Raw genomic sequence first — 13,754 nt, forward strand, 5'->3', positions numbered from 1 at the left:
TTTTTTGTATTTTTAGTAGAGACGGGGTTTCACCATGTTAGCCAGGATGGTCTCGATCTCCTGACCTCATGATCCGCCCGCCTCGGCCTCCCAAACTGCTGGGATTACACGCACCACCACATCCAGCTAATTTGGCCAACATGGCAAAACTCCGTCTCTACTAAAAATAGAAAAATTAGCCAGGCGTGGTGATGGGCACCTGTAATCCCAGCTACTTGGCAGGCTGAGGCAGGAGAATCGCTTGGACCCGGGCGGCAGAGGTCGCAGTGAGCCAAGATCATGCCACTGCACTCCAGCAAAGTGAGACTCTGTCTTAAAATAAATAAACAAATAAATAAACAATGGGCTGGGCACAGTGGCTCATGTCTGTAATCCCAGAACTTTGGGAGGCCAAGGCAGGCAAATCGCTCAAGTTTGAGACCATCCTGGCCAACATGGTAAAACTCCATCTCCACTAAAAACTAGCTGGGCGTGGTGATGGGCGCCTGTAATCCCAGCTACTCAGGGGGCTGAGGCAGGAGAATTGCTTGAACCTGAGAGGCAGAGGTTGCCATCAGCCGAGATCGTGCCACTGCACTGCACTCCAGCCTTGGTGACAGGGTAAGACTCCATCTCAAAAAAAAAGAATAAACAGACAATGGTGCCTACTACACACCAAGAATTAGACAATTTGATCAAAACACACAATCTCACTCTCACCAGGAACATTCTATTTCATTTATATACCTAAAAGAAGAGACATCATGCTGTAAGTACATGATCCCATTTTTCAGAAGTATAAAACATAAAGCTTTACAGGAAGTGTGAGAGAAGAGTTCTGTTTAGCACTTTGGAAACTTCATGTCTAGATTACTGAATAAAGGGGAGAAAAAAGAAAGCCACGGGGCATCTGTTAAGAGCAGTACAGTTAGGCAGAACAGCCAATGATATGGAAGGGAATGAACATCTATGTACTTTAGCTGTGCTAAGTGCTTAAACACAATCACCTCCTGTAATACTATTTTTAAAAACTACCGAGTATAAGCATAACTGAAATTAAAATATCCAAATGGAAAAATCCTATAGATCAAGATCTTTCAGAAAGACAACATACCTGTAACCGCTGAAACACTCCTGATCTTAAGTTTCCAAATCCATAGTGGCACTGCAGATTCAAAGCACTTTCTGATACCTCTTCATAGGGTGTCTGCTCAATTTCCCAATCAAACTCTTCATCATCAACTACATCCTCAGGAATCTCAGAAGCATCTGAATGTGTTAAATTTTAATTTTTTTAAGTATTGGACTTAAGCACAACTAGGGGAAGAAAAAGTACAGGAAAAAATGCCCACACAGATGTACCAAAAGACATGTACAAGAATATTCATAGCTCCGCTATTCATGATAGCAAAAAAAAAAAAAAGAACCAAAAATGTGGTATATTCATACAATGGAATATTACATAGCAATGAAAGCAAATGAATCTCAGCTACAGTATGAATAAATCTCACAAAAATAATGTTAAGTGAAAGCAGCCAGACAAAAATAACACATACTGTACGACCTATACATGCAACGCAATAACAGGCAAAACAGAGAATAGTGGTTACCCTGGAGAGAGCACAAAGTAACGGAAGAATACAGGATGGGGTTCCAGGGTGTTGGAAATGCTCTATTTCTTGACAGAGGTGGTGTTCACTTTACATCAGTGGTCCCCAAACTTTTTGGCACCAGAGACTGGATTTGTGGAAGACAACTTTTCCACAGATCAAAGGGGTAAAGAGATAGTTTTGGGGGATGAAACTGTTCCACCTCAGATCATCAGGCTTTAGATTCTCATAGGGAGTACACAACCTACACCGTTCACAGGAACAGTTCACAGTAAGTTCATGCTCCTATGAGAATCTTATCTGATCTGACAGGAGCCAGAGCTCAGGCAGTAATACTTCTGGCCCTCCGCTCACCTCCTGTTGTGCATCCAGGTTCCTAACAGGCCATGGATCAGCACTGGTCTGCAACCTGAGGGTTGGGGACCCCTGTTTTACGTAACTCACTGAACTGTATATTTCTGATGTTAGCTCAAGATGCTAATATTTTGCCAACCACAAAATGCTGCTTCAATTGATCCAAAAATGTGAGAGATCTGGTTCAACAGGATTTTTAATGTCTTAATTATATCACCAAAGAAGCTATTTTCATATGGTTTCACATGAGCACCTTATACCTGAAGTATTTTCTTCAATTTCCTATTCACTATATCCCATTTCCCCTACAAATACACAGCATTCCAAATATTTCTATTTATCTTAATTTCCTCCCAACTGCAATAAACATACCTATTTCTTCCACAAGTGGTTTTGCTGTCCTGGATTTTCTTGGTGCCAGAAGAGCAGTTAACATGTTCAGCCCCTCAAAATGCTGGCCAGGGGTTTCTTTGGGCAGGCGAATGGTAAAAATTCCTTAAAGATAAATTTGTTTTATGCTTAGATTAAAATATTCAAAAACCTAGACACAATAGCTCACACCAGTAATCCCAATACTCTGGCAGGCTGAGGCAGGAGGATCATTTTAGCCCAGGAGTTCAAGAACAGCCTGGGCACCATAGCAAGACCCCGACTCTACAGAAAATAATAAAAAGAAATTTTTTTTTTTTTGGAGATGGAGTCTAGCTCTGTCGCCCAGGCTGGAGTGCAGTGGCGCGATCTCGGTTCACTGCAAGCTCCGCCTCCCGGGTTTACGCCATTCTCCTGCCTCAACCTCCCGAGTAGCTGGGACTACAGGTGCCCGCCATCTCGCCCGGCTAGTTTTTTGTATTTTTTTTTTAGTAGAGACGGGGTTTCACTGTGTAGCTCAGGATGGTCTCGATCTCCTGACCTCGTGATCCACCCGTCTCGGCCTCCCAAAGTGCTGGGATTACAGGCTTGAGCCACCGCGCCCGGCCAGAAATTTTTAATTAAAAGAAAAAGATAAATAAAATAATCAAAGACTTCATAAATATATCTAAGAAATACATGCCTTGGTAAAACATAATTCCATTTTACAGAGCTCTAAAACTATGTCCTCATAGATTAGGTGAATACAAGTCAAGATAGAAAAAGGTTCTTAACAAGGGTTTTTCAGAAGCTGTCATTTCTATAAAAACTGATTAGTCTGGCTGGGTGCAGTGGCTCATGCCTGTAATCCCAGCACTTTGGGAGCCCAAGGTGGGCAGATCACGAGGTCAAGAGATCGAGACCATCCTGGCCAACATGGTGAAACCCCATCTCTACTAAAAAATACAAAATTAGCTGGGCGTGGTGGCACACGCACCTGTAGTCCCAGCTACTTGAGAGGCGGAGGCAGGAGAATCGCTTGAACCCAGGAGGAAGAGGTTGCTGTATGGGCAACAGAGTGAGATTTCGTCTCAAAAAAAAAAAAAATATATATATATATATATATATCTTAATCTGTTAAAGCTATAGAATACTTTAATCTTATACAGTATGACCTTCACCTACTAATAATATTAAAAATCCAAGCTAAAACTTCTAAAAATCAATGGCCTAAGAAGGTAATAGCTTAGAATTAACCAGGAGTTACTAATTAGACTTTTGGAAAAGGAGGAAAAAATACGAATACCTAATCCAATGGAGAATGGCAGCAGTTTTAAAAATACACAGAATCTTAGATATAACAACTACGGCTTAATAAGGTTTTCTGGCATATCAGGAGATCTATCCCTAAAGTCTATGGCAGACTCAAATTCTATGTACTTCTTTTCTTTCCTTGACTGGTTTATCAATCTTATTTAGGCTTCCCTGGGAACTCACTACATTATTTAGCACTTTTATGTTTTAAAACATTTTGCCTTTTTCAGTGTACTGAACTGAATTTCAATATATCAAATACAACTCAGCCCAAATATCTCCGTATATACAATCTTCCTTAACTCCTGTGTACTTTTAAATTTTAATAATTTTATTTCAATATGCAACTTACCTATAACTAAAAGCCGGTTTACTATCTAGGAAGGCAGTTTCACTATACTTCATTACACATTAATTACACTGCATTATGGGTTAGATCTCTGTCATTTAACCCACCTTAGCCCAGTTCAGTAAGGTCAATAAATATTCATTGAATGAAGTACACAAGAGTACACAAGGTGTTCTAAATCCGATGACAAAGAAAGCCAGTGGCTTCTATAAAGGAAAAATAAATGGGTTCATGGCTAGCTGAAATGGAGGGCTCATCAATCATGAGGAGAAAATTCAATTAGCCTTTAAATGCCACCCATGCATAGTTTCTCTCTCACCTACCTGTTATTAAAATTCAAGTGTGAAAATTATACAAGAAAGATTCCATTCATAAGCTCATAAGTCATCTACATTTTTTATGATCAATCATTTCACATGTTCTAACTTTTACTTTTAAACGTCTACTAAACGTAGGGAAAGTACTCTAGGAAATAGAACCAGAGTATTTAACTTTACTTTGAAGAATACTGTGAAATACTTTAAAAGACTTGCGGGGGACAAAAACATCAATAACAGGCACTAGACACTAAGAGGCAAGAAAGAGTGATCGGAACAGATTGTACCTGAAAGATATCGAAAGGTCCCCATGGTATCTTGAAAGATAATTATGTAAATAATGTGAAAAATCCCAAGAAATAAACTAACAAAAATTCCAAAGATGATACCTTTATCTGCATCGTAGGACCCTTGCTCGCTTCCATTTTCTACTATTCTTCCAGGAAGGGTTAATCTGCAGATTTAACACAGGTCTCATGAAGTCCTTAAATTATAACATAAGTGGCCATCAATACTTGTAAACATTTAACCATCAAAATAATCATTTTTAAAAAAAGTTCCTCAATATTTCTTTCACATTTTAATAAACTAAATAAGTTAGATTCGAAATAAGTTAGATTCTTTCCCCAACTAAGAAAGCAGAAATCAGAGATGACTCATCTTTCTATTTGAATACCCTTAGTCACCAATAAAGTAGATACTGAAAAAGAAAAGCCATAATAAATAGTAGTTATCACTACTGTTAAAATACAAGTTGAGTATCCCTAACCTGAAAATCTGAAATGCTCGAAAATCTGAAACTTTTTGAGCACCAACATGACACCACAAAGTGGAAAACTCCACACTTGACCTCATGTGATGAGTCACAGTCAAAAAGCAGTCAAAATTTGGTTGCATACACAAAATTAATAAAGGTATTATATAAACCTACCTTCTGGCTATGTGTATAAGGTGTATATAAAACAAATAAATTTCGAGTTTAAACTTGAGTTCCATCCCCAAGATATCTCCTTATGTATGCACAAATATTCCAAAACTCTAGAAAATCTGAAATTTCAGATAAGAGACACTCAATCTGCACAGATAAGAGATACCCAATGGGAAACAATAAAGAAACATAAAACCAATTGCCTTTATCAAGCAAATTACTACTTTAAAAAAAAAGCAGAAAGCAAAAGTGTCAAATCTCATCATTATTATGTGGGGATTTACCCATCTTTAGTACTAAAAGAAAGGAAGTGATTGGCTGGGTGCAGTGGCTCACGCCTGTAATCCTAGCACTTTGGGAGGCCGAGGCAGGTGGATCACCTTAGGTCAGGAGTTCAAGACCAGTCTGGCCAACATGGAGAAACCCTATCTCTACTAAGAATACAAAAATTAGCCAGGCGTGGTGGTGCATGCCTGTAGCCCCAGCTACTCAGGAGGCTGAGGCAGAAGAGTCACTTGAACCCAGGAGGCGGAGGTTGCGGTGAGCCAAGATCATCCCACTGCACTCCAGTCTGGGCGAGAGTAAGATTCTGTGTCAAAAGAAAAAAAAAGAAAGAAAAAAGAAATGAAGTGATTTCCCAGCTTCCAGTTTTACCCTAGTTCAATCAGTCTTCCACTGAGGCCCCAAAAGAATTTTTCTAAAACAGGAATCTAATTGTCACTTTTCTATTTTAAAAAGCATCTATGGCTGCCTGATATTGCCTAGATAATTTAAACTCATCAGAAGGGCATCTCAGGCCCACTCCATATCATTCCAGACTTGAAATTTGAGCTTCCTTTCCTCCCATGGCCCTCCCCCTTGTTTCCCACTAAATATGATTAAAAACAAAAACATCTGACAGTCCCAAACGACCCAGAGCCTTTAATCCCAAGGTTTCCTCAAGCTTCAATACATTTTCAGAATGAAAATCCCTCTAAGCCAGAATAAGGAGTCAGTTTATGGATGAGTTTGTTATAATGGTTACAAACACTAACTTTAGTGTCAGAATCTGAATTAACTCCCAGATCTGCCATTTACCAGATGTGTAACAACCTTGTTTGTACAAGTTAATCATTCTTCAAGAATCATAAATCCCTCCTCTGTAAAGGGGGGAAATAACAGCAACTATCCAAGAGTTACTATGAGCATGAAATGAAAATGCAAAGAGCTCGGTGGCTGGCACAATAGGTGAGCATTCAGAAAAATGTGAGCTGTTATTACCAGCTCCCTTCCCCTAAACTCTAAAAGCCTAGAGTTCAATTCCTACTGTATAGGAAATCATATTTGCTTACAGGGTGCCTCTCCAGCTACACTCTCCATTCTTCAAGGAGAGGGACCAGGTTTTATTCGTCCTTTGTATGCCACAACAAACTGTATTTTTTTTTTTTTTTTTTAAGACCTAGTCTTGCTCTGTTACTCAGGCCGGAGTGCGATAGCGCAATCTTGACTCACTGCAATCTTCGCCTTCCAGGTTCAAATGATTCTCTCACCTCAGTTTCCCAAGTAGCTAGGACTACAAGTGCGTGCCACCAAGCCCAGCTAATTTTTTCGTATTTTTAGTAGAGATGGAGTTTCACCATGTTGGTCAGGCTGGTCTCAAACTCCTGATCTCAAGTGATCTGCCCACCTTGGCCTCCCAAAGTGCTGAGATTACAGGCGTGAGCCACCACGTCTGGGGGCAAACTGTATTTTCAAAGAATGCCCATCTCACAGCACTCTTCCCAGCCATGAAGGTCTATGTCCCCTCCCCTTAAAATTCAGCAGGCTCTGGGACTGTTTTGATGAATACAATAAGGCAGAAGTGACACCGGAATTAGACCTTCAACATATGAATTTGGGGGCAAGAGTTGGGGGGGTGCCCACAAATAATCCATCCACAGCAACGGGTAAATAATAAAACCTCATTGTAACACTGTCCTAATAACAAATGAGATAATCCGTATAAAGCACCAACCTGGAGTAAAAATTCAATAAATATTTGCTACCACCATAATCTTCCTATTCTTCACATCCTGGCTTAAATATCGCCTCCCCAGAAAGGCTGTTTCTGACTACTTTGTAAAATATGGGCCCCTTTTCATTCTATATCATGCACTTCTTTCTCCTCATAGCACTTGCCACAATTAGGTAGACGGCTAGTTTATTGTTTTCCTCTCCCCAGTGTAAAGTACATTAGGGCAGAACTTTGTCTTGTTCAGCGCAATAATCCCAACACTGAAACTCAATAAACAAACTAAAGAAATAAGTGAATTAAGAAACTGGAAACTGCAATATATTCAAATAGGTACGTTACACGGTCTAAGGGAAATCCGAGCAAAACTGGTTCAGGAACAGTGAAAAAACCACCTTGACTGGTGGAGAAGGTTTGTATCACAAAAGTACTTGGGTGGTAAAAGTAGGCTGCAGCTACATTTGAGAAAGATGAGGAAGATGGATAAAGAGAAGGACAAAAGATTGGCAATGCTTTATGATGAATATGTAGCAGCGGATTCTGTGGAATGGGGTTAATAGCAGTGCTTATCCCTAAGCAACACCGTCAAAGTTAAATGAGATACAGCATTATAAAGCACTTAATGGAACTGCTTGTCCACCACACTGCGGGTGATCAGTGTTAGCTGCTACTAAGGTTACGACTGTGCAATGAGAATAATTTAAACAAATCAAGTACTGATGGCCCCTCACGAAGACTTGGGGGAAACAACCACACATCAGAGGCAAAACCAAACAGAGAAGCAAAAGACAGCAGGGAAGCAGGAGAACTAGGCTAATATGGTGTCAAGAGGTCCAAAAAAGGTAAGAATTTCAGGAAGTAGGGAGGGGACAGACAAGAGATGGATCAACAGAAGGCTGCCTGGGCAAAGTTAAAAGGACCGACGGGTTGGGAAGTCACGGGGATGTCAGCGCGCGCCGTTTGCAGGGAGGGAGAGACTGGGAGAGCGAACGCGGAGTGAAAGGAAAGAACAGAACAAGTCAGAACGGAACGAGAACTAGGGCGACAGGGCAGAAACGGGCAAGTGACACGGTCCAAACGCCACTTTTTCAAGTGATTCCGCAATCCTTTGATGTGGGATTTAAGAAAGCTTAAGAAGGAAAAGGGCTTCTGCAGCATCTAAAACGCACCCCTGGAAGAGGGCATTTCCCTGGCACCAAGAGAAGCTGAGGAAACGTCGAGAACTGCTCCCTGGACCTTGCTCTCCCTCTAAAGCAGCTATCTAACGAATGCGCCTTTTCTGCGGCCAGGCACCCAGAACTTGCCTGAGAAAGTAGGGCTTGGCGTAGAACTTGAAGTCCGACCCCTCGAAGTAGACGTCGAACTCGGAGACCCGGGCGTAGGGCACGCGGATGGCGATGGTCAGGAAGTCCGTATCCTGGCTGAGGTCGAACGCCGGGGTCAGCATCGCCGCACCGGACGCAACGGCCGGCGCCGCTCGCTCTCACTGCCGCCGCGTTCCCGCCACGCAAACTCTACAAGTCCCCACGCGCGGGAACCCGCGGTGTGAGCTACAGAGCTTCCGGCTCGAGGCGGAAGTGCTCGCGCGTAGGGCAGGAAGTCCCGCCCCACGTCGATCTCCACGGAGACCGGACGCCGTTCGAGAAGAGGTGGAACTTTCGAAACCGCTGGGAGGAGAAAGGGCGTGGCAGGTGGTGCCTGGGCGCAGGCGTTTAACCGACCGGATGACTAGCAACCAAGCGTTTTGCGAGGTTTTTAGAGACGATTTTAACAACATTGGCTTGGCAGGTAAACAGACGTGCGTTTGAATCCCTTCCTGGCCACAACTTCCCAGCTGTAAGACCTTGGGAAAGTTACAAAACATCTCTATATCTTCTGTGAAACGAGGATGATGCGAGAACCTGGCCCCATAGAGATGCTGTGAGGGTAGCATGAAGTTGTGCATGTAGAACTCTAATAACGAATTTGGCAAGTTGTCAACGTTTGATGTGCTGAAGTAGTCACCGCAGTAGCCACAGCAGCACCGTTACAGTGGTTTCCCTTAGTCCTCACCTGCCTTATTAACAATTCCTCTTACACTTTCCCTTTCCTCCCTCTCTCTTTCCACTTCTCTTTTTCTGCAGCTTTCTCTCTCATTCTTTAACCGCTTATTTGAAGAGTTTTCTCTTTAACAGATCGTCCATCCCACTAATCTCATCTAATCCACGCTGCAAACTCTAAAGAAAACGACCCAGGAAGGTTAAGCAGTATATTTTATAACCACGCATTTTACAGTGATTAGAACTCAGAACGTTTGCCTCTTACACCGTGTCGGTGATTGCATTCACAAATTAAGGTCCCTCTGTATTCCGCTTCTTTCCTTTTTCTCACTCTTGTCCTTACACTTGTCTGAGGACATCTTTTCTCTCTGTGTGTGTGTGTGTGTGTGTGTGTGTGTGTGTGTGTGTGTGTGTTTCTGCTTGTCTTCCCTGTATTTTCTCCCCTTGGAGTGTGCCCCTTATACTCTCTCAGTGCCTCTCCCACTAGTCTCCCTCTTCCCCCACATATTCCCTTGGTCTTTCCACACATGTCGTTTCCTGTTATTCCACCACTAAGTGGAATAATCCAGTTGTGGTATTTATTCCATGGTTTTAAGTATCAGTGGAAAGGAGATGAAAGTCATCTCCTAGGACAGTGGAGAAACCAGAAAACTTCAAAAGCCTTTTCAATCTCCAACTGTTTTATGATTCTAAGGAAACATTGTTGAAACGTCATTAGGACTCAGACAAAAAAAAATAACAGGGGCTAACATTAACTGAATACTTTACTATGTGCCAGCACTGCAGCAAACCCTTTATAATGATCTCATTTTCCCTCCTGACAGCTCTATGAAGTAGGCATTATATATTCCCTTGGTTTGCGCAGGATCTCACAGCTAGTAAGTGGTGCAATGGGAATTGAAACCCAGGTGAGTATGATTCCTAGGCCCAGGCGAGTCTGATTCCTAGGCCCAGGCTCTACACTATTACAGAGTTTACTCCCTCTGTTATTACCACCGACTTCCTTTGTTTCACATTCTAATGCCAAGCCTGCCTGCTTTAGACCATACTGAGCCTTACAAGTAATAGGCACTCAATATTGACAATGAATTGATGCCAACTTGGATTTAGTAAAGCTCTCAAAAGGTCCCTTGAGATAGGCCTTTGACTAAACTATTCCAAGTTACCTTCTTTACAAAGAATCTTGGCCGGGTGCGGTGGCTCACGCCTGTAATCCCAGCACTTTGGGAGGCCCGGGCGGGTGGATCACCTGAGGTCAGGAGTTCGAGACTAGCCTGGCCAAGATGGTAAAACCCCATCTCTACTAAAAATACAAAAATTAGCTGGTCATGGTGGTGTGCACCTATAATCCCAGCTACTCAGGAGGCTGAGGCAGGAGAATCCCTTGAACCCAGGAGGCAGAAGTTGCAGTGAGCCGAGATTGTGCCATTGCACTCCAGCCTGGGTGACAAGAGTGCAACTCCATCTCAAAAAAAAAAAGAAAGAATCTTTACATCTACCATGGGGCCTCATTCCTGTAGGTCACAAGCATTAATATTTTTAAATTATTAATGCCAGAGAATCAACTGAAACAAGCTATGCTATCCATGAGGAAACTCTAATTGAAAGCACTTTGCAAACTACAGCTGTGCATTTCCTGGGTACTTTATTATGTGTCTGGCAACACACACACACATAGGACTGCAACACAGAAAAACAGACGACACGATTCAGTGCTCCTCTCATTATAAGAAATATATATTGCATCTGTGAAACCACAAAATACTGATAGTTTCAAGTATATAACAAAGTTTTGTTGTTTTGGGTTTCTGTTGGTTTTTGTTTTCTTACAAGCAACAGTTCTCTTATTTTTGCATTTCTAATTTGTGGTAAATATAAGTTATAGATTCATTCTCACTTAAGAACATAAAGTTCCTTTTGGCTGCCATGCAACTTTGGTTCTTTCTCCTTCCTCAGAGGCAGTCCTTGTAGCTATCACTTCAGACCCATTTCTAATTCTACATCCATTTCTATGGACCCTGATGCCTTGTGTTTAGACCCACTTTATGTGGGCACATTCTCACACTATAAATGTAATTCTGCAACATGCTTTTTTTCCTACTTTCGTTCATTTTTGAGACATGGCTATGTTGATTCATAGATCAAATTGAGTTTCTACTTCTGAATACAGACATTGCTTGACAATAAAGACATTTTAATGTTTTAAATTAGCTCTGGTTTAGAGGGGAAAAATAGGAATGCAATTTTTCATCATTTTTGAGCATTCAAATGTTGCAGTATTTTTTATCTTTTCATTTTCTGAAAACTTACTTTTGGATGGCCTACCACTATTTTAAAAATAGTTTTTTCTTCTGGCCTACAGAGGATATAAAATAAAATAAGATAAAGTTTTTTCCATGACCAACTTATTTAGGACAAGTGTGTAACCCATCATCTTTCATTATTTTAAATTGGCCCCTCCTCTGATCTAACAACCCTGATTGTGATCCATAAGCTTCCAAATTAAATGTTGAATTAAAAGTGGTTTTTATAAACAATTCCAATGTCAGCTTTATTACCAAGTTCTATTGTTAGAAGTCTTTTAATGGTGAAATACTCCTTGTTTCCAGAAGGTGGCATGCATGTAGGTGATTAAAACAATGTTATCTCAAAGAATGGAGTTTTAACCTATATTGAAAAATAGCTTCCTGAATAAGTTGTTTATAGCTCTAGTTCATTCTCTGAGTCATTTTGGGGAGGTGGTGGAATCTTACACATTACTTGCAAACTACATCTTAACCATTGTATTTTGGCATACAACCATTATTTTGGCATACATCTTTTCAGTCTCCTATTCATAAAAGTATGGGAAGTATTTTCAACAAAATAATGTAATAATCTATATTTACTTTCTTCACTTAATATAGCATTACAGGCTAGGCATGGTGGCTCAGGCCTGTAATCCCAGCACTTTGGGAGGCCTAGGTGGGTGAATCACTTGAGGTCAAGAGTTAGAGACCACCGTGGCCAACATGGGAAAACCCTGTTACTACTAAAAATACAAAAAAATTAGCCAGGTGTGGTGGCGCCACTTGTAATCCCAGCTACTTGGAAGGCTGTGAGGCAGGAGAATCCTTTGAACCTGGGAAGTGGAGGTTGCAGTGATCTGAGATTGCTCCATTGCCCTCCAGCCTGGGTGATAGAGCAAGACTCCATGTCAAAATATATCTGTATATAATAAATGGCATTACAATATTTCCATTTGACTACATTTTTGTCAAGAATAAATTTATCCATAATTGTACTCTTTGTACTTTTTTTTTTTTTTTAAGAGACAGGGTCTTGTGCTGTTTCCCAGGCTGGAGTGCAGTGGCAGGATCATAGCTCACTGGAGCCTCAACCTCCTAGGCTCAAGCAATCCTCCCACCTAGCCTCCCGAGTAGCTAGGATACAGGTATGTTTCACCACATCCAGCTAACTTTTTTTTTTTTTTTTTTTTAGTAGAGACAGGGTCTTGCTATGTTGCCAAGGCTGGTCTCAAACTCCTGGCCTCAATTGATCTTCCCACTTCAGCCTCCCAAAGCACTGGAATTATAAGAGTGAGCCACCACTCTTGGCCTAGTGTTGTGACTCTTAAAAACAGAATTGAATATGGTGATGATTCATTTTAACATTTTAAGAAAGGAAAAAAATAAAACTAATACTAGGATTATGAAACTAGGATAAAAATACGGAAGTTAGAATGCAAACTAGATAACATTTTGAAGTTTGAAAAAATCCTTTTGTATAACAGTGGTAATACAATGGGACTAGATATCATTAGTTTTTTATTTAAATTTATTTTATTTTAGATTCAGGGGGTTCATGTGCAATTCTGTTACATGGATATATTGCATAATGTTGGGGTTGTCCTTCTAGTTAGCCATCACCCAAATAGTGAACACAGTACCCATTAGGTAATTTTTCAGCCCTTACCCTTCTCAGTCTCCCCGCTTTGGAGTCCCCAGTGTCTACTATTTCCATCTTCATGTTCATGTGTACACATTGTTTAGGCTCCTACTTATAAATGAGAGCTTACAGTATTTGATTTTCTATTTCTGAGTTATTTCACTTAAGATAATGGCCTACAGCTCCATCTATATTGCTGCAAAGGGCTTGATTTCATTCTTTTTTATGGCTGCATAGTATTTCATGGTGTATATATACCACTTTTTTATTTTATTTGTTTATTTATTTAAGACAGAATCTCGCTCTGTCACCCAGGCTGGAGTGCAGTGGCACAATCTCAGCTCACTGCAACCTTTGCCTCCTGGGTTCAAGCAATTCTCCTGCCTCAGCCTCCCGAGTGGCTGGAACTACAGGCATGTACCACCATGTCCAGCTGATTTTTTGTATTTTTAGTAGAGATGGGTTTCATCATGTTGGCCAGGCTGGTCTTGAACTCCTGACCTCAAGTGATCCACCTGCCTCGGCCTCCCAAAGTGTTGGGATTACAGGCATGAGCCACTGCACCCAGCTACCACATTTTCTTTTTTTTTTTTTTTTGA

At 41.1% G+C, this 13,754-nt stretch overlaps 1 protein-coding gene across 2 annotated transcripts in view; it reads right to left on the bottom strand.

The window, feature by feature from the left end:
• SHQ1 (SHQ1, H/ACA ribonucleoprotein assembly factor) overlaps positions 1 to 8,776 on the bottom strand; it is a 113,636-nt gene extending 104,860 nt beyond the window's left edge. The window contains exons 1-4 of one of the 2 annotated variants that reach the window (XM_011937210.1): positions 8,494 to 8,776; positions 4,661 to 4,725; positions 2,316 to 2,438; positions 1,094 to 1,248 (exon numbers count right to left, since the gene is read on the bottom strand). In XM_011937210.1, coding sequence (XP_011792600.1) covers positions 1,094 to 1,248; positions 2,316 to 2,438; positions 4,661 to 4,725; positions 8,494 to 8,636 — 486 coding nt within the window. In that variant the 5' untranslated portion in view covers positions 8,637 to 8,776. Of the gene's footprint in view, positions 1 to 1,093; positions 1,249 to 2,315; positions 2,439 to 4,660; positions 4,756 to 8,493 lie in introns of both variants that reach the window. The other variant, XM_011937211.1, reaches the window with a different exon arrangement.
• Positions 8,777 to 13,754: the final 4,978 nt, after the last annotated feature.

Source organism: Colobus angolensis, unplaced genomic scaffold (assembly GCF_000951035.1).
Source record: "Colobus angolensis palliatus isolate OR3802 unplaced genomic scaffold, Cang.pa_1.0 Scaffold160, whole genome shotgun sequence".
Lineage (NCBI taxonomy): Eukaryota > Metazoa > Chordata > Mammalia > Primates > Cercopithecidae > Colobus > Colobus angolensis.